At 38.7% G+C, this 25,743-nt stretch overlaps 1 protein-coding gene across 5 annotated transcripts in view; it reads right to left on the bottom strand.

Moving 5' to 3' along the window:
• Window positions 1-25,743, bottom strand: part of dock1 (dedicator of cytokinesis 1) — a 577,688-nt gene that overhangs the window by 481,039 nt on the left and 70,906 nt on the right. For all 5 annotated transcript variants that reach the window (XM_072557590.1, XM_072557591.1, XM_072557588.1 and 2 more), the window contains exons 7-8: window positions 21,152-21,287; window positions 7,549-7,706 (exon numbers count right to left, since the gene is read on the bottom strand). In XM_072557590.1, coding sequence (XP_072413691.1) covers window positions 7,549-7,706; window positions 21,152-21,287 — 294 coding nt within the window. The remainder of the gene's footprint in view (window positions 1-7,548; window positions 7,707-21,151; window positions 21,288-25,743) is intronic.

Raw genomic sequence — 25,743 nt, 5'->3', positions numbered from 1 at the left:
CAGAGTGAAATGGTCTGGGGGGTTACTCTTCGGAGGGTCGGTGTGGACTTGTTGGGCCGAAGGGCCTGTTTCCACACTGTAGGGAGTCTAATCTAATACTGTGGAGAAGAATAGTAGGGCACAGTTACATCCTATCTGGAATACTATCTTCAGATTTTGTCTTCCTACCCTAATGAAGTTGGAAATTTGGGGATGCTAGTCAAAAGGTTCCTTACCTATGACATTGTGTGAAAGGACTGGAGGAATACAAATGTTACAAAGCTTCTTGGCTTATTTGGCTGGAAAGCTGATTTGTGATGCAGAGCGAAGCCAACAACATGGGTTTGATTCCCACAAAGGTGAGATTACCATGGAGGACTCTCTTTTGCAAGCACCCCCTTTGCTGAAGTACGGTGAGCCTCAGGTTAAACTACCACCAACTATCTCTCTAATGAGAGAGCAGCCGTGGTCTGGTACTCTTAAAAATAAGAGGGGGAAAAGGATAAATCTAACAATTAAAGATTGGTCAATTTAACCTCATATTTGGAAACTTACAGAAACTATAAGCCAAGAGAAAACTAACAGCCATATGGACAAACATGAACAATAAAGAAGTGAATTCATTTTTAAGGACAGATAGATAGGATTGGGATCCTGGGCCTTACAAATTGATTTAAAGCAAACACTAAGGGGTTACACATCATGTCCAGATCTAGCCTTTTTCGTGATTGCATTTAATTTACCATGCATTTATTTAGCTAAGCTGCCTTATGGTACTCTTGAAGTCCACATTACCTTCTGTTCCATTTATCACATATCCAAGTTTAAATTATCTCATATGTTAATTAAATGTTTTTTAACCACTGAACCCCTCACCTCAAGTTTGTCCTATTGTATCAATAGGACAAACTTGAGGTGAGAGGTTCAGTGGTTAAAAAACATCATGCAAAAGGCAGCAACGCCTTTTGCAAGCATAAAGTGTAGAAAATGGTACAAATTTAGAATGGCTTCACAACAAAAAGAATTGAGGGCATTGGTGCACAGAGCCATGAGGGTGACAAAAGAGGTTAATAAAGCAGTCACTAAAGCTCTGATTGGGATCCTGGGCCTTACAAATTGATTTAAAACAAACACTAAGAGGTTACACATCATGTCCAGATCTAGCCACCCAATTTCAAGAAGAATGTTAGGGCTTTGAGAAGAGTAGAAAGTACATTCATTAAAATGGTTCCAGCAATGAGTGATTACCATTATGGGGAGACTGAGGTTATTTTCTTAACAGCAGAAACTAGAGAGAGAATAGGACCAAAGCGGGTATGTATATGTAGAACTGCAAGAGATGGGTGAGGTCCTCAATAAATATTTCTCCTGTGTTTACTGTGGAAAAGACACAAATACTTGGGAACTTAGGGAAGTTAGTGGTGATATCTTGGAGACAGTCCATATCACAATAGAAGTGGTGTTGGAACATATTAGAATGTTTGAAGGTGGATAAATCTCTTGGTCCTGACCAGATATATCCAAGAGCACAGCAGTTCAGGCAGCATCCAACGAGCAGCGAAATTGACGTTTCGGGTTTGCCCGAAACGTCGATTTCGCTGCTCGTTGGATGCTGCCTGAACTGCTGTGCTCTTCTAGCACCACTAATCCAGTATTTGGTTTTCAGCATCTGCAGTCATTGTTTTTACTCAGATATACCCAAGAACCCTGCAAAGACTAGAGATGAAATTGCAGGGGCCCAGGCTGATATTTTTGCATCATTATCCACGGGTGAGGTCCCAGAAGACAGTAAATGAGGCCCTTATTCAAAAATGGCTGCAAAGAAATACCTGGGAACCATAGACCAGTAAGCCTAACTTTGTGGTAGGAAAGTTACTTGAGAAGATTCTAAGAGATAAGATATGCATGCATTGGGTAAGACAGGATTTGATGAGGAGTAGTCAGTGTGGCATTGTGCATGGGAGATCATGACTCGCAAATTTATTGGAGTTCTTTGATGAATTGACCAGGAAGGTTGATGAGGGCAGAGCAGTGGAGGTAGTCTATATGGATTTCAGTAAAGCCTTTGATAAGGTTCCACCTGGTAGGTTGCTCTGGAAGATTGGATCACATGGAATCCAGGGGAAGCTGGCAGATTGGATAAACAATAGGTTTGATAGTAGGAAACAGAGGACAACTGTGGAAGAATGCTTGTCGGACTGGAGGCCTCTAACTAGTGGAGTGCCTCAGGGGTCAGTGCTGGGCCCACTGTTGTTTATCTGAATCAGTAATTTGGATAAGAATGTACAAGGCATAATTAGTAAGTTTGTAGATGGCAATAAAATAGGGGGTATTGTGGACAGTGAGGAAGGTTACCAGAAATTGCAGCAGGATCTTGATCAGCTGGGCAAGTGGCTGAGAAATGACAAATAGAGGTTAATATAGATAAGTGTAAGGTCTTGGATTTTGCAAAGTCAAACCAAAATAGGAGTTTTATAGTGAGTGGTAGGGCCTTAAGGAGTGTAGTGGAACAGAGGGATCTTGGGAGTTCAGGTGTACTGTTCTCCGAAAGTGGAGTCACAGGTAAATAGGGCAGTGAAGGCAGATTTTGGCACACCTGCCTTCATCAGTCAGGGCACTGAATATAGAAGTTGGGAAATTATGTTGCAGTTGTACAGGATGTTGAGGAGGCCACACTTTGAGTATTATATTCAATTTTGGTCATCTTGCTATTGGAAGGATGTTATTAAACTGGAAAGAGTGCAAACAAAACTTACAAGGATGCTGTCAGGGTTCAACGGTCAGAGTTATAGTGAGAGGTTGGACAAGCTTGGTCTTTTTCCTTTAGAAGGTAGGAAACTGGTGGGGAATCTTATAGAGGTGCATAAGATCATGAGAGACATGGATAGGGTGCACACACTTAGTCTTTTTCTCAGGGTATGGGGAATTGAGGACCAGAGAGCATTAGTTTCAGGTTAGAGGGGAAAGAATAAAAGGGAATCTGAGGGCAATATGCATGAAATGAGCTGCCAGTGGAAACGGTTAAGGTGGGTACATTAAAAACGTTTAAAAGGCATTAGGACAAATACATAGATAGGAAATGTTTAGAAGGATTAGGACCAAGTGCAGGGAAATGACATTAATGTGGATGGACATTTTGGTCAGTATGGACCAGTTTCAGCCAAAGGGCCCGTCTTCATGCTTTTGGCTTCTAAGACTATGAGCAGAAATGGTTAAGAGGAGAACAGGTATTTAATATCCCAAATGGTTTATATAGAATAAGTAAAGAGAAACTGATTGCAGTGATAAATGGGTCAATAGTCAGGACGGATTTAAGACGGTTAGCAAAAGACAACATGAGAAGAATTTTTTTTAAAGTAATGAGTAGCTAGGATTTGTAATGCACTGTCTTAACTGGGTGATGGATATGGATTCAAACAGAACCCTCCACTGAAGAGTTGGATAAACGCTCGGATATTGATATAAATTGCAAGGACTATGGAAAGGAACGGGGAATTAGGTCCAAATGAACTGAAAACAAATTTGCTGACAGTACAAAGCTAGATGAGAAAGCAAGTTGTGAAAGGACACAAAGAATCTGCAAAGGAACATATACTAGTTAAAGTGAGTAGGGCTGTTGGTCTACAATGTGGGAAAACGTTAAGTTATCCAACTGCAAAGAAGAACAGAAAAATAGAACTGTATTTCCACAGAAACAAATTGCAGAATATAATTAAATGGAAGAATCTTTTCAGAATGCAGGCCTGTGACCAACAGTGTGCAACAAGGATCAGTGCTGAGTCCACTGCTTTTCATCATTTATATAAATAATGTGAATGTGAACATACGAGGTATGGTCAATAAGTTTTCAGATGACGTCAAAATTGGAGATGTAGTGAACAGCAAAGAAGGTTACCTCAAAGTACAATGGAATCTTGATCAGATGGGCCAATGGGCGAGGAGTGGCAGATGGAATTTAATTTAGATAAATGTAAGGAGCTGCATTTTGGAAAAGCAAATCAGGACAGAACTTATACATATAATGGTAAGGTCTTAGGGAGTGTTGCTGAACAAAGAGACCTTGGAGTACAGGTTCATAGTTCCTTGAAAGTAGAATCGCAGGTAGATAGGATAGTGAAGAAAGTGTTTGGTATGCTTTCCTTTATTGGTCAGAGCATAGAGTATGAGTTGGGAGGTCATGTTGTGGTTGTACAGGACATTGGTTAGGCCACTTTTGGAATACTATGCGCAATTCTGGTCTCCCTGTTAGAGGAATGATGGTGTGAAATTTGAAAGGATTCAGAAAAGATTTATAAGGATGTTGCCAGGGTTGGAGGGGTTGATCTATAGGGAGAAACTGAATAAGCTGGGGCTGTTTTCCTTGATGCATCAGAGGCTGAGAGTTGACCTTCTAGAGGTTTATAAAATCATGTGGGGCATGGACAGGATAAATAGGCAAGATCTTTACGCTGGGGTTGGGGAAGTCCAGAACTAGAGGGCATCGGTTTAGGATGAGAGGGGCAAGATTTAAAAGGGATCTAAGAGGCAACTTTTTCAGGCATACATGGAAGTGAGCTGCCAGAGGAAGTGGTGGAAGCTGGTAAGTTTACATGTAAAAGGCATCTGGATGGGTTTATGAATAGGAAGGGTTTAGAGGGATATGGGCCACGTACTGGCAAATGGGATTAGCTTTATTTAGGAAACCTGGTCAGCATAGACAAGTTGGACCGAAGGGTCTGTTTTCATGCTGTACATTTCTATGACTCTAATTTGTGTGTCCTTGTATAAGAATTGTAAAAGTTAGCCTCAGCAAATAATTAGGGAGGTGCTAGGTCCAGACAGGAGAAATAGTGATCCTAACTGTTTTTTAAAAAAGCTTTACCATGTTTAAATTTAAACAACTGATTCTTGAAGATTTTAAAATGTTTGCAATCAAACTCAATGAACAAGTTCACTGCATCCAGAAAATTCTAGCAAAATTCATCACCTCTTGGAAAGTGACACTACTTATATCGTTTGAACATTCCAATCAAGCCAATACAAAAGGACTAGAAGATGAGATGTCTACCACAGGCAAATCTTAACCAAGACTATCAAAGCCCAATATTGCTTGACTTGGTGCAAATGTCTCTCATTAAATGTTTCAAAACAGAATTGCTTCTAACAAGGGTAACATCAAAATGATCACATTATCAATGAGTTTCAACTCAAAACTCTAGTCACAAAGAGAAAGCAAGCTAGCATTTCAAGTCTACATGATTCTTCTTCACAGCTGATGTGAAGTGGGCAACATTCATGCAAAAGTGGGGGTGGTGGTGGAGAGGATGGAGTGCTGGGAGAAGAAGTCTGAACTATCAACATCCTTTCTCCCACAGCTCTCCAACCCTCCCACCTGTCTAAACTATTGCATGAATGCTGCCCCCTTGAAACTCCACATCAACTGTGAAGAGTCATCTAGACTAGAAACATTAGCTTGCTTTCTCTCCATGGATGCTGCCTGACAAGCTATGATCTCCAGCATTTTTGTTTTCCATACAGATTCCAGCATCTACAGCAATTTACTCGTAGGTTGTTTGAACCACCTGTAACTGTACAGCTTTAACATTCGTTCATCAATCTACTTGTGTTCTGCAAGAATAGTAAGCAGCACAAGGCTTAGTTAAAAGCCTGCTTCTGATCTCAATATCTCTTAAAAGTATGGCTTATAAAAATTAACTTTTGTTTCACCTGTAAAGTGAACCAATTTGCTTACAGTACAATTTCTGATCAAGGTATAGTAGGTTGTATCTGTGCTCCTGCAAAAGAGACATCAGAGCACAGCCAACTGAAAGAACCTCAAATGAAGAATGATTTTCTGGACACAAATTCACAAAAATAATTTTGATATCTTTCATGTTTAGTTTCTAACTTATGACTTCTCTACTTTCTTTTGTCTGTCTTTGATACGTCCATGAATGTATTTGCGAACTGTTCCCTTTGATCTTACGTGTAGCAATATTTTGCTTTAACCCTAAAGGATTGTCTTTGGCCATTTTAAACTGAACTTCACAAACACAACTTGAAGAGATAGACAAGGGCAATAATTTTGATGTAGTCTACTTGGACTTTATCAAGGCTTTTGATAAGATCCTGCATGGGAGACTGATAGCAACTTTAACAGCCCACATAATCCAAGGAACTTTGGCAAATTAGGTTTACAATTGGGGTAGTGGCAAGAAGCAGAGGTTGATAGTTGAGGAATGTTCTTTCTACTGAAATCCATGTCCAGTGGAGTCCCATAGAGGTCATTGCTGGGGGTCCTTACTACTTACAGGCTGGTCAGATGGGTTGATCAGTAGCAAACAGAATTCAAACTGGAATTTATGAGGTGATGCTCTTGGACAGGACAAACAAAGTAAGAAAGTACATGACGAAAGGTAGGACCCTGGGAAGCACCAAGGATTAGAGGAGTCTTGACGTTCATGTAACTGGACTCTTAAGGTATCACAGAGGTGGGTAAAGTGGTTAGGATGGCATAGAGTATACTTACCTTTATTAGTCGAAGCACAGAGTTTAATAGCAGGGAGGTAATGCTGGAATTGTATAACAAATTGGTTAGGCCACAGCTAGAGTACTGAGTGCAGTTCTAGAATCCAAATTAGAGGAGGGATGTGATAACACAGGAGAGGGTGTGGAGAAGATTTACCAGGATGTTTACCAGAGAGTTCCAGTTATGAGGGGAGATTGGACATTACAGCGGAGGAGAATGAGATGGGACATGATTATGTATAAAATCATGAGGAGTGTAGACAAGGTAGCCAGGAACAACCTTTTCCCCTTGATGGAGGGATCAACGACCGGCAGCATCGATTAGGTAAGGGTCAGAAGGTTAAGAGGAGATTTGAGGGAAAACCTTTTCACCTAGAGTGTGGTGGAAATCTGGAACGCTCTGCCTTGATGTGGTAAAAGCAGAGACCTTCAGAACATTTTAATCAATGGAAATGGATCAAATACAAATAAGTGGAGGTCATGGAATGAGTCACTGGCAAGCGTAGCATTTATTGCCCATCATTAATTGCAGTAAAGAAGTAGATGGCATGCTACCTTTGTGAACTGCCGCAAACCATGATCAACCATCATAAAACAGAAGAGCAGAATAGGATTCATAGTTTGAAACATCTGTATACTTTAAACGAAGTGCAATCTCTTTTTATATCAAACTAAAATGACTTAAACTAGAAATAGGCAGAATGTATTTCAACTAACATCTTATTATAAAGGTGCTGTTATTAAAATATATTCTAATAGTTAGGGCATGAAATCAGATTGCAGGCAAAAAGCGATTGTATAATCATTTAACAGCAATTGCAAAATAACGAAGAATAATGAATGAAATATTCCATTGACTTACTGTTTTGAAATAATAGAAAGGAGCAGCACCTTTTGAAGGATATGACTATTATTACTACATTTAATAATGTCTGTTCTACACTGATTGATTACTTGTAGAATGTATTAATTATGCAAATATCATAACTGAATAATTTTGATAAAAAGGAAATGGACAAATAAATAACTTAGAAACTATGTAAAATTATGTTGACTACCAACCTGATAAACTTGGACATAATAGGATCATATAAAGACATTAAGACTTCAGCATCTTCTCCTATTTTGCAGACAACATTCTTCAAAGTTACAAAGAGACTGAAAGAAGGCGTGACAGCAAACTTTGCTTGTCTGTTTATGTCAATGTTATGCTTCTGAGACTGTAAGTGAGACAGACAAGAAATGGTTATTTAGGATACCTAGAGAATTATTATCAATACTCGATCCGTGTATTTGACTTACATAATCCACTTAATAAGCAGAAACATACATGCTCCAAGGACTTTGCATGCATATAAGTATCACTTAACAAGTTGTTTTTTTTAAGAATTACTACATGATGTCAAATCTACTTTGCGATTCTACAATGTACTTACTCCCACCATTTCAGGCAAAGAAAAAAAATCACAATTATTTCCTGGAGCAAAGTAAATTTGTTTAAATTGGAAGTTACATTTTCATCACCACATTATCCCCTTTATCCATGAATTTAAGAAAAAGTCCCAAATCATACTAATATAAAATAATCTTAGAAGTTTCAAGCACCCAGATTCGTACAGCATTTTGGTTTAAATCTTGCATATGAATATTACTGGAAAGACCTCTACATCAAAGTATCTCTTCACCAACGTAGGAGAGTCCAATACGATCTACCAATTTGTTTACATCTGCAATTACTATGTTGCTGTATTTAAATTAAACTAAAGCTCAATTTCGCAGATGAATTTAGTTATAAAATATATACTCAGAAATACATTGATTATAGCTTTAATTTTAAAATAGCAATGTGAAAACTTATACAGCGTGCCAATTGGATACATAATTAGTTTAACAGTGAAGACAAACGTGGTGGAGGGTTGGTTTCGGGATTGAAGGCCTATCACCAGCTGTGTTCCACAGCGATTGGTTCTGGGTCCTCTTTTGTTTATCATTTATATAAATGATTGAGATGAGAATATAGAAAGCATGGTTACTAACTTTGTGGACAAAACAAAAATTGGTGGCATTGTGGACAATGAAGAAGGTTTGCTAAGATTACAAGGGGATGATGATCAAATGGCAGGGCTGAAAAGTGGCAGGTAGAGTTCAGTCTGGATAAATGCGAGGTATTGCATTTTGCTACAACTAACAGGGGCAAGACTTGTGTAATTCATGGCAGGGCCTTGGGTAGTGTTGTAGAACGAGGGACCTAGGGGTTCAGGTACATAATTCCTTGAAATTTGCATCACATATAGACAGGGTGATTAAAAAGGCATTTAGCATGCTTGCCTTCATTGCTCAAAGTATAGGAGTTGGAAAGTCATGTTGAGGTTGTACTGGACATTGATGAAGCCTCTTCTGGAGAGCCGTTTCCAGTTCTGGTCACCCAGGGTTCAGGAGAGGTTTACCTGGATGTTGCTGAGTATGGAATGTTTGAGTTATAAAGAAAGGGTGGATAGGCTGGGACTTCTTTCACTGGAGCATAGGAGGTTCAGTATTGACCTTACAGAAGTTTTTAAACTAAGGAGGGATACAGATAGGGTTAATAGTAGGTGTCTTTTTCCTAGAATGGGGGATTTCAAAACTAGGGGGCACATTTTAAAGTCGAGAGGAAAGAGATTTTAAAAAAGACAAAAGGGACAATTTTTTATTGACAGGGTGGTTCCCGTGTGGAATGGACTTCCCAAGGAAATGGGCTGAGTTACAACATTTAAAAGATACTTGGAATAAGTACATGAATAGGAAAGCTTTGGCGAGACATGGGCCAGGAGCAGGCAGATGGGACCAGCTTAGTTTGGGATTATATCCAGCACGAACTGGTTGGAACAAAAAGTCTGTTTTTTGTGCAGTGTAACTATGACTCTATAACTACCAACCACAACATTCATCTATATAGAATCTTAAATTAACATTTCAAACAGTTGCTTGCAATGTTACGCTGAATAAGGTTGCCTTTAAATGAAGCTGTGAATAACAGTAATAGCTGTATTAATAGCAAAAGCTTTGGTAGTCTCACAGGAGACAGATTATTTATATCGGCAAACTTTGTCTATTTTACAGTGCCACAGCAACCTCACTCCTGCTCAAAGCAGACGCTGAAATCACACGCTGCAGTTCAAGACACAATTAGGGTAACAGAATACTATGGGAAGGAGAAAGACCTTTTCCAATTTTCAATAGGACAGAGTTTAAATTCTATGTAATACCTGGCAGAATTAATATCAATAAACCATCTTGGAAGACTTATTCAGGATACTACACATACTGAAATCATGAATTTCTTTGCAAAGAACAGATCTATAATTTTCCTACATGCAAAACATAATAACATTTCTCCCCTTGTGAGCGAAGTGTAGCAATATCCTGTGAGATAGCTTAATAAATTGGAAGCTAAACTTAAAGTTAAATTCTCTTCCTCCTGTTCAGATCTTCTCACGTCAGGCAGGCTTTTCTAAAAGGGCCTAATAAATGGCCACCATGGTACACAAAAATGTTCAGTAAAGTATCATTTATTTCTTACCCAAACTTATCTTCTTTGACGCCTTTCTTAAATAGCAAGAATATAATCAGGAGCATGTGTGTCATGCATAGAATTCTGAGATTGTAATTATATTAGGATCAACCTTAAATTACTCTTTAGTTGTTTGTAATTCATTATTCGCACAGTCTACATACACTAATCACGAAGGAAGTAAAACCTTGGGTACAGAAATCGAAACAATGTTTTCAAACATTACATTTTTAAAAAGCCAGTTAAGCCAATTACTTTATAGAATATCCAGCTTGATTAACCAAATTAAATATTAATTAGGTTTGAAGTTCATTAAGTCTGTAAAGTTGACCATACTCGAGAGTTTGCAGCTGACTTCAGTATTTTTATAAGTTCACTTGATCTTGACATAAATCCATAATCACTAGCTGACTGACAATCACCAAAACAATCGTTCAAAATATTCAGCTAAAAGATTCTTTATGCAACAATTATTAGTTGGAAATGTAAAATGAATGAACAGGGGTTATTTGAGTGTTTCAAACATTACAGCAGAACATTAAAGAAATAAGTAATATAAAATAAATTGCATACACTAAACCACTTCTCAAATCAACATAATATTGAAACATTAAATGAATCAATTCATACAAACCTGAAGCCATATTTTAAGACAGTTACAACAATTAAAACCAATTTACTTCCTCAGCAATCGTCATTTCTGTTAAGATCAGATTTTATATCACTACAACTAAAAACCTGCAATTAAGTTTTAATAATAATGGTATGGCTGAAAGGCAAACAGGGCATGACTTTGAACATTTATTTTTAGTAGCAAATAGATTTTTTTTAAACTGCTTCACTTAGCCATAAGTTTGCAAAGTATTCCTCCACCATTTCACTATTTATGGAACTGACCTGACTCAGCCCTCAGTAAACATTACTGTGGAAGGAATATTCTCAATACGGTTGTCTTCTTTGAAGGAAAGCAAAGCTGAAAAAGTAAGTTTCTGATTTTGCAATATTTCAAATATGCTCTTGCCCAAATATCAAACATACAAAAACTTTGTGCAGATTAAAATGCTTCCAGCTTGATTTCAGCAACAGGGTGCAAGATATTGATTGGGATAGCTAAGTAACTACACATTTCAAAAGTGTTTGTGGAAGACCTAAGCTGACACATAGGCTTGCAAAAGTGGAATCTTCCATCTGAAAGACTAGTTTCTTGATTCTGAAAGTTTTATCAAAATAAAGATCTATTTATACACTAATTTTATACAATCACACATTTGTCATGCAAGTTAGAAATATTTAGACATTTTTGACTGAAATAACTTTGCAGGTCTTGGTATAACACATACAAGGCATATTTGTTTTCTATTCAGAATGATGCTTTATTATTTGTCTGCATAATCAGAGCAAAGTTTAACTTAATGCAATTAATCATTTGAATCATCAGTGATCACTTGTTCTAACTTTCCATAAGAACATAAGTAGAAAGAGAAGTGTGTCAAAATTCTCTGCAATCTGCTGCACAATTCAATAAGATCATGGATGAGCTGCTTCAATTCTTCTTTCTTGTCAATTCTATCTTACCTCTTGCAAATATTTAAATTGCAAAATTCCACATTTTAACCTGCACAGGAAACACCAGTAACTACGACACTGCAGCCAATTGTTTGAGAGAAATTAAGTTTCATTGTTAATTCCATATTGGATGTCAAGTAGCTCAAGTGTACATTTCACACTTCAATGAAGATAAGTTGAAACTGATGTTCTATTCCTAATATAAATGTGGACGGCTTTTAAGGCTATGAAAAGGTTAATAAGTTTCATTGTTACTTGCACCATTTCCATTCAAGTAAAGCAAAGCATCCAGCACAGTGATGACTCCTTTGTAAATTATAAACGGTAGTGATCCCAAACATTGCAGTACATAGCCATCACTTGGCCTCACTTCCTCCCCATCCTAATATGTCTAATGCTTACATTTACAATTATGAAAACTTTGAACCCAGGTAATAACCTCTAAATCAGATATCTTTTTGAATTTTTGCAAACCTTGGCAAACACACAACATTTAATCACTTTTTAAGTTGTGTTCCCGTACCCTCAAAAAAGGCAAAGGGAGCTAAGGAAATCTATTACAAATCCAAGTTGCCTACTCTTTAATCTTTAAGAGTAATGCATTTACTCCTGTTAATCAGTTTTTATTTTGCGTTGCATTGAAAAATATGGAGGTCTGCAATGGACAAATGCAGTTTTGGCACTGCTTCTCAAAAATGGGGATCACATTATTTTCTTGCACATATATATACGCCAGCTGAAAAACATTGCACAAAAACTGGATAGCTAACAAGTTGAAAAACAATACTTAGATTTTATTACAAAGCAAAAAGCAGCTCCTCTAAGGAATGTTAGTGATACAATAAAGAGAGACTGTTTTGTATATATTCTTCACGGAAGAATCAATAGTCTCCACTGTATCATCGTAGTTAAGTTATATAAATTTACTTTAAAATAAAGCTAGATTGGAGCAATCATTTAATATTGTTGTGGTTCTGTTCGCCGAGCTGGGAATTTGTGTTGCAGACGTTTCATCCCGTCTAGGTGACTTCCTCAGTGCTTGGGAGCCTCCTGTGAAGCGCTTCTGTGATGTTTCCTCCGGCATTTATAGTGGTTTGTCTCTGCCGCTTCCGGTTGTCAGTTCCAGCTGTCCGCTGCAGTGGCCGGTATATTGGGTCCAGGTCATTGTGCTTATTTATTGAATCTGTGGAGGAGTGCCATGCCTCTAAAATTTCCTGGCTGTTCTCTGTTTGGCTTGTCCTATAATAGTAGTGTTATCCCAGTCGAACACATGTTGCTCGTCATCTGCGTGTGGCTACTAAGGATAGTCGTTTCGTGGAGAGTTGGTGTTCATGGATGCGGATCGTTAGCTGTCTTCCTGTTTGTCCCATGTAGTGTTTTGTGCAGTCCTGTGAGCGTTGATGATCCGGTGTAAATAGAGAACACACACCGGATCATCAACACCACACTCTCAGGAATCCGATTCACTGGAGAGGAAGAAAAGGACAACCAACTCCCATTCCTAGATGTGATGGTACAGAGAACACCGAACAGAGAATTCACCACAAAGGTATACAGGAAAGCCACACACACAGATTAAGTCCTGAACTACGAAAGCAACCACCCCAACACACACGAAAGTAGTTGCATCAAGATACTGTTCAAAAGGGCCACAACACACTGCAGTACACCAGAACTGCAAAACGAGAAAGAACACCACCTATACAATGTATTCGCCAAAAACGGATACCTGCGCAATTTCATCAACAGATGCCTAAGGGAAAGACAACGGAACGAGGACATGCCACAACCCAAAGGACTAGCCACACTACCATACATCAAGAGCATTTCCGAACTGACAGCCAGACTACTGCGACCACTAGGACTCATAACAGCGCACAAACCAACAGCCACGCTCAGACAACAACTCACCAGAACGAAGGACCCCATACCCAGCATGAGCAAAATCAATGTAGTGTACAAAATCCCATGCAAGGACTGCACAAAACACTACATAGGACAAACAGGAAGACAGCTAACGATCCACATCCATGAACACCAACTCTCCACGAAACGACATGACCAGCTATCCTTAGTAGCCACACACGCAGATGACAAGCAACATGGTTCGACTGGGGCAACACTATTATAGGACAAACCAAACCGAGAACAGCCAGGGAATTTTTAGAGGCATGGCACTCATCCACAGATTCAATCAATAAGCACATCAACCTGGACCCAATATACCGACCACTGCAACGGACAGCTGGAACTGACAACCATAAGCGGCAGAGACAAACCACTATAACTGCCGGAGGAAACATCACAGAAGCGCTTCACAGGAGGCTCCCAAGCATGGAGGATGTCACCTAGACAGGGGACGAAACGTCTGCAACACAAATTCCCAGCTCGGCAAACAGAACCACAACAACGAGCACCCGAGCTACAAATCGTCTCACAAACTTTGATCAATTAATGTGCTTCATGTAGAAAGTATCCAGATTATAAAAATCTACTGCAATACCCAATCAAAATTCATGACCAAAACAGATGGGAAATAATCCTCAACGCCATCTGCCTGCCTTTTCTCTATCACACTTGATTGTCTTACTGACTAAAAATCTCTCTCGGCCTTGACAACCTTCAGCAGTGAACAGATTCACCAAGCTCAAAGAATAAAAACTCACTCTCACCTTGGTCTTAAATCAGAAACTCCTTACTCTGAGACCTAAAGCTATAACAATGGCTTCAGTCTTCCAAATATTTAAAATTAGGAACTGTTTATCCAGTATCCAGTACAGGATGTCAGATTGTCTATTTAGCAACAATGTAAGAGTCCACAGGGGTGGCAATAAGGTACAGCTCAGTGTCATTAGCACATGTGAAAAATAACAGCGCTTTCAACTGATGTCACTTAAGTTTAGCCTATAGTTGTAAAAGAAGAAGGGTGCAGCTCTTTTTCTGGGCAACTAAAGTAGTAAGGCTATAAATAAAAAGCCATTGCAATGGACTTGCTGGCTAGGATTAGATAGAAAGAATGGAACTAAATAAAACAACACTGGGGAGACATTGGAAGAGGTGTGGTCAATCAGGTCAAAGGAAGGAGACTGATTGATAAAGATGGATAGTTGCCTTTGTCACAGTCACTCAGGATGTTATTTGTTACTTTGATAAGAGCTATTTCTGGAGCATAACCTCATTGGAAGAATTCAAAAAGGAGTGGTTCTGGAAAGCTGGGAATGGATTTGGAAGGCAATGACAAATTCAAGGACTTCAGAAAAGAAAGAGGCTGAAAATGGGATGAAAACTTGTTAAGGTGTAACTCCGCAAGCTTGTCTTCTTCGGGTACCAGCCCAATGCCGTTATAAAATTATTGAAATCAGCTTTCACATCATATTAGGTGAAGCATTCAAAATATCAATAATACCAGAGTGAAAAGATTTCTCATCTCCACTCTTCTTGTCAATTTCAAATTAAAGATATCTCATCACCGAGTCATGACCAGAAGGAATAGCCTTGCATTACTCTATCAAAACCTCTCATTATAGCAAAATCAGTGTTATCTAGCAACAAGATGAATTGAGCTGGTAAATCAAAATATGCCAAAGGAAGGAACACTGCACAAGGCTGTATAATGAGCAGCGTTTTATGATCCCCACAGGAGTACAACATTATAATGTTACATTATAATCCTTCCACTCAGTCTTATACAGTTATGGTCTCAGGAAACAACCACTAGTTTCACTTGTTTGCTAATCAAGCTAACGGTACTAACAGATTCCTTTTTCCCAGGTGATAATGACCTGTCTGTTAGAATACAGCTGTCAACTGAGAAAAAAATGAATTAGGTAAGACTGCCAAATTATGAGCATGTCATCAAGCCTCAATAGCTAAATGAACACAGTCTTGGATGACTTCAGACATTCAAGTTGGTGCAGTGCCAACTAACAAAATTTTTTACTGCATCATGAAAAGCTTTACTAAATCATGTTAATTTTTTTTTTAAATGGACAGCAGCAGCACTATCTTTTCCAAACTCTATTCATAACTGAAAAGTCTCGTTCTTGATAATATTCTGGTAAATCTCCTCCATAGCTTTTCCATCTTATTTGAAATCTAGTGTCCAAAACTGTCCAGATGACCCCAATCAAAGCTTAACCTCATTTATAAAGTTCCAGGGTGACCTTGCTGGTTTGATATTCTATATATACTTGTAAATCCAAGTAATACATATAGTTTTTTCAATCATTTTATCAACTCTCCATCACCTTTAAGTTGCACATGTTTGGACATCAGGTGTCTCTACTCAACTATATTTGTTAAAGTCATCCCACTTAGAATATACTGTCTTTCCATGTTAGTCCTGACAAAATACATGATTTCACAATTCTCAGATAGAATACATGCTACTTACTATTTCTACCCATTTTGTCATTCTGTCTATGCTATTCTGAAAATTACAACTATCCTCATAAATGCTTTGCCAAATTTGCATCAGTGAACTTTATAATGCTACTCCTTACACCCAAGTAATCAGCTGTTAATAAAAGTTATTAAAGTGAGAATAAACCCCAAATTAAACCTCAAAAATACTATGCCAATACCTACTCCAAGGCTGAAATAATTCATCCATCAACATCCTTTGCCACATTAATTTGGTGGGCTTCCATTTTTTTGGAAACCACCAAATTAAGACTTTGTCAGGTTCTTACAAACTTCCAGATACATAAACGTGTACTTTGACCAATCTTCGACCCGAAAGAATTTAATCAAGTTAAGCATCTTTAAAAATGTATGTTATTCCAAGTTTATTTTGTCCCCAATAATGATTCGCAATAACTTTTCTAAGGCTGACTAGTCTGATTTGTGAACAGTTCTCCACTACTGAATCTAATTAAGATTAGTAGAATATAAACACTGCCTCTATTATTTGCTTTGCTTCTTTCTTTGCCTCTTTCAGTGATCTAGGATACATTCTATTCAGGCCAGGTGGCAGATCAACTTTCAGGAATGTTAATATTTTTCAGGCATCTCTACTACTTCTTGTGATTTCCTTTTCCTCTTTTAACATAACTTGGTCTCCTTTATAAAATCAAGAAGTGCTTGGTAATATATTTGTCATAGTATCTAATAATGGCACTCAATTTTGTTACACAAGCTTGAATTCTACAACAAATTAACCCATCAATTTCTTTTGCACTGTTTGGAGGTCTGTTATATAAAAAAACCTCTCTTTCTTTATCTATTTGACTTCAAATAAGGAAAAGTACTAGACCCATACATTTGGAACTGGATCATCATCCTATTAAGCACTGCTATGCCCCCTCCTTTCTTTGTTTTGCCCAGTCATGAATACTTGGTAGCCATAAATACTAAATAAAAATTCCAGGCCTTGTTGACCCATGCACACTAAACACAACCAATTTACAAACCTTTATAGAAAGTTATGCTGATTGCTCATCAATCTGAGTTGTTATATTACAGGTACTGACAGATACTGATCAAAAGCCCCTTCACCACTTGAGAGATAGAGTCAAAGAGATCCAGATCACAGAAAAAGCCCTTCGGCATTGGTTCCATGCTGATCACAAACAAGAATTTAACTATGCTAACCCCATTTTTCAGCTCTTGGACCATAGCCTTGTATGCTTTTGCATCACAAATGTACAACTAAATTCTTCTTAAATATTGAGTGTTTCTGCCTATACCACCCTTACAGGCTGAGAGTTTTTGATTCCCACCACCCTCTAGTTGAAAGAATTCTTCTTCCCCTTGTTGTTGTGGTTCTGTTCGCCGAGCTGGGAATTTGTGTTGTAGACGTTTCGTCCCCTGTCTAGGTGACAAGCTCAGTGCTTGGGAGCCTCCTGTGAAGCGCTTCTGTGATGTTTCATCCGGCATTTATAGTGGTTTGTCTCTGCCGCTTCCAATTGTCCGTTCCAGCTGTCCGCTGCAGTGGCTGGTATATTGGGTCCAGGTCAATGTGTTTGTTGATAGGATCTGTGGATAAGTGCCATGCCTCTAGGAATTCCCTGGCTGTTCTCAGTTTGGCTTGTCCTATAATAGTAGTCTTCTTCCCCTTACCATAAATTTATGCACCATCATTAATATCTCCACCAAAGAATAACGTTTCTTCCTGTCTACCCCCTATGTATGCCCCACAAACTTTTACACGTCTCAATCAGCACCCCTCTCAATCCCCTCTGCACTAAGGAAAACCTAGCCTGTCCAATTTTTTGACATAACTTAAACTCTCTAGCCCAGGCAACATTCCTGCAAATTTCATCTGCATCCTATCCCATGCCATCTGATCACTCCTATAATGTGGATTCCGGAACAGCACATAATACTCTGACTGTGGTTTCACAAATGTTTCATACAGTTCCAGCATAACCTTCTTGCCCCTAAACTCTATGCCTTAGCTAATAAAAGCAACTATACCATGTGCCTTCTTAACGACTTTATTCACCTGCATCCACCTGTCCTAATACCTCAAGGTAGGTGCACACCAAGATACTTCTGATCACCAGTGCTTCCCAAAGTCCAACCATTCATTGTCCTTTTCTGTTGGCTTTTATTTACCTTTGCTTGTTACTTTAATCTAAACCTTGATTTTTTTTTGGTGGGGGATATTACTAACAGTTTTACATTTTCAACTTGTATGAAGTTCAAAACCAAACATCATAAATACAAACCAGCTATGAAATCCAAGATTTCTGGAAAAAATTATTTATTCAGTGGTGAGAATATTAAATTCTTCATAACATTGTGTAGTTAGGTAATCAGGATAGATGCATTTAAGGGAGAGCTCAAGAAGTATCTGAAGGACAAAGTTATAAGGTGATTCATCAAGCAAAAACATCAATGTAGATCAGTCGAGCAGAACAACGTTTGTGTATGCAGTGAAGTTCTGATTTCAGTATAACCTGAACATCTGATAAATGGACAGCAGATAAAACTTACCCAATACATTTTTTTAAATTTATAAGGCTCTCTCTTTCTGGGATTCAGAGAGATTCAAAGCATTAAAATCCATTCATCTGTTACCCATAACGACCCTTTATCATCAACACATGTAGTTCACAAACCCTTTATATGCAGAAAGAAGGAATGAAAGATTGAAAGAAATAAAAGATTGAAAGAAATAAACATAAGATCAGAGATTCCACAGGATCAATACCCATATCCAGATTCCAATCCGCCATAAGAGCAGAAACTGAGGAGCAAATTGATACAGTTCCTACAAGGTCCCCAGTTGTGGTTCTACTATCATCTAGATAAGTGTTAATCACTTCGCAACACTTCAAAATATTTTGAAAAGGTTGTGTCCCCGTCTAGCACTGAGGTAGAAATACTGGATAACATGTTTATATTCAGTACCTTAAGCTGCACAATAATCCAATTTAGGCAGGCTGCTAGAAATTTTGTTTTTACAAGTAACTTTTTTGACTTCTCCCATATTGACTACTTAGGAGCTTTTATGCCCATTCATAATCCATACATTCCTGTGAATTTTGGAAGTCAATCAGAAAACAGCAATATCGAAACATTAAAACTGTATTTCAAAAGTAGGTATTTAGATAAATAGTCCTATAGTTGTGTAAACATGCATTCCTTCCTATTTTACATTAGGTTTAGCACAGAATTTGGGAATTAGTGTTGGCATCAATTTTCTCTTACATTTATGCATATAACCCGAAGCTTGTATCTACACTTACACTGTATCTTCAATTGACAGAAGCAGAACAGACATCATTTTTAACTGTCTGCTCCTTGAACAGATCACAGCTGTACCTTCATTCAGCTGCAAATTTCCAATTGTTTTAAGTTTATACTTAGCTTTATCTTTTCCTTGGATCTTGAAGAGCTTTCATTTGCCATTTGCTTCTTCAAATTCGCACAAAAACTCTTCATCAGCTTTCATCTTTAACTTGATATCCCATCTGCTATAGCTTAGATTGTTCTTCACAGCTTCTAGTTTACACACTAACTGGGAAGTTCACTGTTGGTCTCTTTCCTGATCTTGCATCCATCCTCCCACCGTTCCCCTGCTGCTTCTGTAAAACTAGTCTCACTTTCAATTATATCCCAGACACTATCAAATCAATTTCTGAATTTATTGATCTTTCTGGCTGCTAGCTTCAACAAAGTTCAATAGCAAATCTTTACCCAGCAATTCATATTTCTGCATTTTACTTAGATCTTAACATACACCAGAGCATATTTTCATATATCGAATAAATGTCAATGTTTATAATCCTAAGGGACACTGATCCTAGTAAGTCATGAGACGGTCTTCCTGACTTCAGAAAGCAGAATAAACACCATCAGACCATAATTTAGATGATAAATTACGGAATAGGTTTATTAAAAATAGAGCAGCAACAGCATAATAAAATACACATTGAACAGGACAGCTCTTGAATAGCAAAAATAATGAACAAACACAACCCTGTACCACCAGTTTTGGCAATATCATATGTAATGTCAGTTTTTAAAAACAATAATGATATGAGATTTTCACTCAGGACTTCAAAGAGACACCCACAATTCTCTAGCTATCATCAGAAAAACTCCTACAGACGTATTTGAAAAATATACATTCCGTTGTCTTCGGAGTTCAATTGGAAACCAAGGATATCAATTATGAAGCTTGCCAACTAAAAATGATTTATGCAAACCCATTTGCTATCTGGCTGTAAACCTTCGTTCATTGAATTAACAGTTCATAAAACAGAGGCAGTAACCATAAGGAATTACTTCTATTGTTATCAGGTCAATTTTTTTTTGTCAGGAATGAATATTAGCAACTAAATACCAATTGGTCTCCTCCCAGCCTAGAACAGGATATGCTGACAGAACAAAATGTACAGCTCTCAAACTGGAACATTAAATAACTGCAGTTTAATTCTGAAATTAGGATAAAAGAAAACGAACACCCAGCATGGGCAGGTTGAGCATTTTTAATACAAAGTGTGTTATAAAGAATTTGTACGAAGCAATTTCTATGAATGCCTATTGAATATGCGCATTAAGAATTTCATACATCAATAATATGCTCTGAATAAAACCAACTACAACATTCAAAACAGGACTGCAATTAAATTTAAATGTAGTATAAAGTAGTGGTATCGATCAAGGTTTTCACAGTGGCTTATGGTAATTGAGTGAAATTCAGGGTTGGCACTTCATAGGAAATTTTGCAGGGCATGGATACACTGCCTAAAAAAGTCAAATTTTGTCTAAATTAGACAAATTACATTGAGATTTTCTCTCAAGCAATTGTCAATCATGCAACATTTCCTTTGCACAATCTTAATTTGTAAAGAGAATGTGGAAGGTTCAGAGAAAACATCATCCTCATCTTCCTTACTTTTCTAAGTACATTGCAAAGTCCAATGTTAAATTAAGGAACAAAAACAAAACGTTTACTGTCAATTTGACAAAACATTTCCAAGCTCTTTAGCACATTATCATATTTGATGGTCAACATATAAACATTAAAACCCAAAAAAATTTAGACGTGAACAAATTACATTGGTCTAAATGCAATTGACCATTTATTTTAATCACCTTTTCTTCCTCGATTCTTTCTTCTATCCGTTTCAACGCCATTTCGTGAGCTCTAAACAGACTAATGGTGCTAGTTTGGTCAGGATCTAAAATATTGCCATCTTCATCTCGCACCACTAAATCAAGATCAAGGATTCTGGAAATTAATCAGAACAGATTTGTAATAAACTGAATGCATCATACATCTCGAAAAGTACTTTCATAATGCCAGAAAAAGTGAGAACTATGGAAACCTAATGTGACTTTTTTTTTGCATAATATGTCTGTACATGTGAATTTGCCATAGTCATTCACTTACAGTATGCAACTTTAATCAATTTCGTGGTGTAGGCTCGAGTACGTTCAAAAAATAATAAACATGTTATATTGCTTCATAACACACCAGCAAATCTGGTGATTTATTAAGCATCTTCATTTAAACTCTACCAATTTTTAAACACTATGTAATAATATTTGTTCATTCACATCATACTGATTGGGTCAGGAGTTGATTTGTTTTGCACCAATAAAACAGCACTTAGTTAATTAGATATTTAAAAGTTCATTGTCATATTTTGGTATGGAGTATTATTCTTATGGGATGCATTTCCTTTGTAGTACTAATTTAAACACAATGTTTCCACATATCCAATACATACCACAGCTTTTTCAGAATCAGAAGTTTTGGTTCTACTGAAGTCTTGCCAAAAGAATAACTACTTTAAAGAACAATTCTGAAGGGAGGAACCACCATTTGATAAAGAAGGAAAAACATGAACTGTGCAACGTCGAGTGGCAGGGCAGATGATTGATCCTATTATTCATATACTGACAATACAGAACAGAAGAGGCCCTTTGGCCTATCAAGTCCATAACATCAAACATACACAATGTACTGGTTCCACTTTTCAGCACTAGGCCCGTAGTCTTGAATGTTATGACACCTATAAGCACTCATCCAAATACTTTTTTTTAAAAAAGGTTGCAAGGTTGCCCTCCCAGGCAGTGCATTCCAGACCTCTACCAGACTCTGGGTGAAAACAAAAATTTCCTCAAATCCTCTTTGAACTCCTGCCTCTACCTTTAAAAGTGTACCCCCTTGTTGCCAATCCTTTAACTAAGGGGAACACCTGTTTTCTATCCAACATGTCCATAGCTCTCATAATCGTATATATCTCTCTAACAGGACCCCCCTCAACGTCCTTTGCTGTGAAAATAATCCAAGCTCATTCAGCCTCTCTTCAGAGCTAAGGTGCTCCATCCCGGGCAATATTCTCATGAATCGCCTCCACACCCACTATATCACGATGACCAGAACTACACAGCATTCCAACTGTGCCCTAACCAAACTCCTGTGTGCTCCAACATAACCTCATAATCACTGACAAAGATGTGCCCCATTCTTAATTAGTCTATTAACTTTCCCTGCCATATTCAGGAATCTGTAGGCAAGCACCCAAAGATCCCTCTGTCCCTTTGATCTCAGTGTCCTGCCATTCATTGAGTACTCAGTGGCCTGTTACTTTTCCCAAGTGATTTATCTTACCGCCTGGTTCTATCTCCGAACCAAAATTCATAAACCTGACTACCCCAGTTGATCTATTGTCTCGGCCTGCTCCTGCCCCACCAAACACATCTCTAAACACACTGTCCTACATCGCGCCGCCCCCCCCGCCATCTTCCGCAGCTACACAGGCACCGTTCTGTACTTTTTCCTCCACTACAATGGCTGTACCCATGAGGTGGCTGTACAGTTCATCAGCTTCACTAACATGTTCCACCCCGACCTCAAGTTCACTGGATCATCTCGGACACCTCCCTCCACTTTCTGAACCTTTCCATCTACACTAACAGTGACCGACTCAACATGGACATCTACTACAGATCCAACAACTCCCACAGCTACTTGGACTACATCTCCTCCCACCCTGCCTCCTGTAAAAGCGCGACCCCATATTCCTAACTCCTCCGCATCCAAAGCATCTGCTCCCAAGAGGACCAATTCCACCACAGAACAAACCAGATGGTTTCCTTCTTCAATTCGCCCTCCCACGTGGTCAATAATGCCCTCCAGCGCATCACGTCCACTTCCTGCACCTCTTCCCTCAAACACCACCACTCCAACTGCCCCAGGTCCTCACCTTTCACCCCACAAACCTCCAGATACATCATATTATCCTCGGCTATTTCCGCCATCTACAAACAGACCCCACTACCAGGGAGATAGTTCCTCCCCACACCTATCTGCGTTCCGTAAAGACCATTCCCTGAGTGATTCCCTTGTTAGGTCAATGCCCCCCACCAACCCATCCTTCCCTCCCGGCACCTTCCCCTGCCATCGCAAGAACTGCAAAACCTGCGCCCACACCTCACCCTTTACCTTCGTCCAAGGCCCCAAAAGAGCCTTCCACATGAGTCAGCGATTTACCTGCACTTCCACACACACACACCTCATTTACTGTATCAATTGCTCCCGATGTGGTCTCCACTACATCAGGGAGTCAGGACACCTACTTGTGGAATGCTTCAGAGAACACCTCTGGGATACATGCACAAAACAATCCCACCACCCCGTGGCCGAATACTTTAACCCCACCTCATTCCACCAAGGACATGCAGGTCCTGGGCCGCCTCCACCGCCAAATCCTTACCACCCAAAGGCTGGAGGAAGAATGCTCATCTTCTGCCTTGGGACCCTCCACCAAATGGGATTAATGTGGATTTCACCAGTTTCCTCATTTCCCCTCCACCCACATTATCCCCATCCAACCTTCCAACTCTGTACCGCCCTTCTGACCTGCCCATCTTCCTTCCCACCTATCCGCTCCATCACCCTCACCCACCCCACCTTCATCTACCTATTGCATTCTCAGCTACCTTCCCCCCTCCCCAAACCCACTCCCCTCCCATTTATCTCTCAGCTCCGCTGGGCCACCCCCTCATCCCTGATGAAGAGCTTAAGCTCGAAACGTCAATTCTCCTGCTCCGTGGATGCTGCCTGAGTGGCTGTGTTTTTCCAGCACCACACTCTTCGACTCTGATCACCAGCATCTGCAGTGCTCACGTTCTCCCATTATCTCACACTTATCAAGGTGAAATTCCACCTACCACCTATCTGTTCATCAGACCAATTCATCTATATCCTGTTTGAATCCAAGGTCACCTTCCTCACTGCTAGTCACCCAGCCAATCGTTATGTCTTCTGCAAATATACTTATCACCCCTCTCATTCCCATCTACAAGATCAAAGATTAATCAGAAGGAAGAAATTTGAGTACAAGAAAAAGAATGGAAAGATGACTAGCCAGAGTTTCGACACATACTTAAAAAGGAAGAGTTAAATGAAGTAAACTCTTAATGAAGAAATTATTGGTTCTCTAGAGAGGGAGAATAGAGAGTTAGTAGTAGATAATGAATAAATACTTTGTTTCTGTTTTTACTAGATAGAATACAAAAACCATTCCAATGGTTATTATAAATCAGGAGCTGGAAGGGTCAGAGGAATTTAGTAAAATTTCAATTACAGGGAAATAGTACTAAGCAAACTGTGGGCTGACAAGTCTACTGATCTGGATGGATTTCATTCGGAGTTGGAACAGAGTGGCTAATGATCTACTAGATGCATTGGTGTTAATTTTCCAAGATTCCTTTGATTCAAGAAAGATTTTGTCAGACTGGAAAATAGCAAACACAAACGTCTACTCAGAGGGGAAGGTGGCAGAAAACAGAAGACTATTTGTCAGTTGCACACTTAGAAAATCTCAACATTATTGGGAAGTCTGATTCTAAAGTGAAATCACGTCTGACCAGTTGATCTATTATGTTGATAGGGTGAAATGAAATAAGGTGCCACATGGAGCATGAACACTAACAAAGGCCAGTGGGTGCTACAACCTGTGTCTACAAAATTTTATGGTTTCAGTAATAACCTGAACATCCGTTACATGGATAGCAGATAAAACAAACACTGTACATTTTCGATGTCAAATTTATAAGACTTCCTCTCTTTGGAGATTGGAGAGATTCAAGGAATTAAAATCTAACCTACATCAACACAAAGATCCTTTGTCATCAGCATATTCTGCCCTCAAACCCTTTGTGTGCAGCAACAGGGGCTGGGAAAGGAATAAAAGGCTGAAGAAATAAACTCTAGATCACAGAAGAAAAGGATCAAAGGTCATACTTAAATTCCAACCATCCATGAAACTAAAAACTAAGCAACAAAACGATACACAAGTCTGATAGGTTGGCTAGACAGATGGAATGTAATGTAGGAAAATGTGACAGAAAATGAAAACATATGAAGAACAACAACAGAAATACCAAAATGCAATGATATTTAGGCAACCTCGATTATCTAAACAACATGGGCGGGGAGTATTTTGTTCGGATGACCGAATGCTCAGAAAACACAATTTACCCAAGCATTGGGATTGTGAGATCTTGTTTGGATAATCGATGTTCAGATAACCGAGGTTGTTCTGTATTTTAATGCTTGAATGCCAAAAGATTGGTATGGACTTACAACACAATCAAGCAAGCTAATGGGTGCTAACCTTTATTAGGAGGAGGATTGGACAGAAGAGTAAAGATGTGATAAAAACAAAGAACTG

The sequence above is a fragment of the Chiloscyllium punctatum genome, chromosome 38, assembly GCF_047496795.1.
Source record: "Chiloscyllium punctatum isolate Juve2018m chromosome 38, sChiPun1.3, whole genome shotgun sequence".
NCBI lineage: Eukaryota > Metazoa > Chordata > Chondrichthyes > Orectolobiformes > Hemiscylliidae > Chiloscyllium > Chiloscyllium punctatum.
Note: the sequence above shows the minus strand (reverse complement) of the source record. Positions and strands in the feature narration are given on the sequence as shown.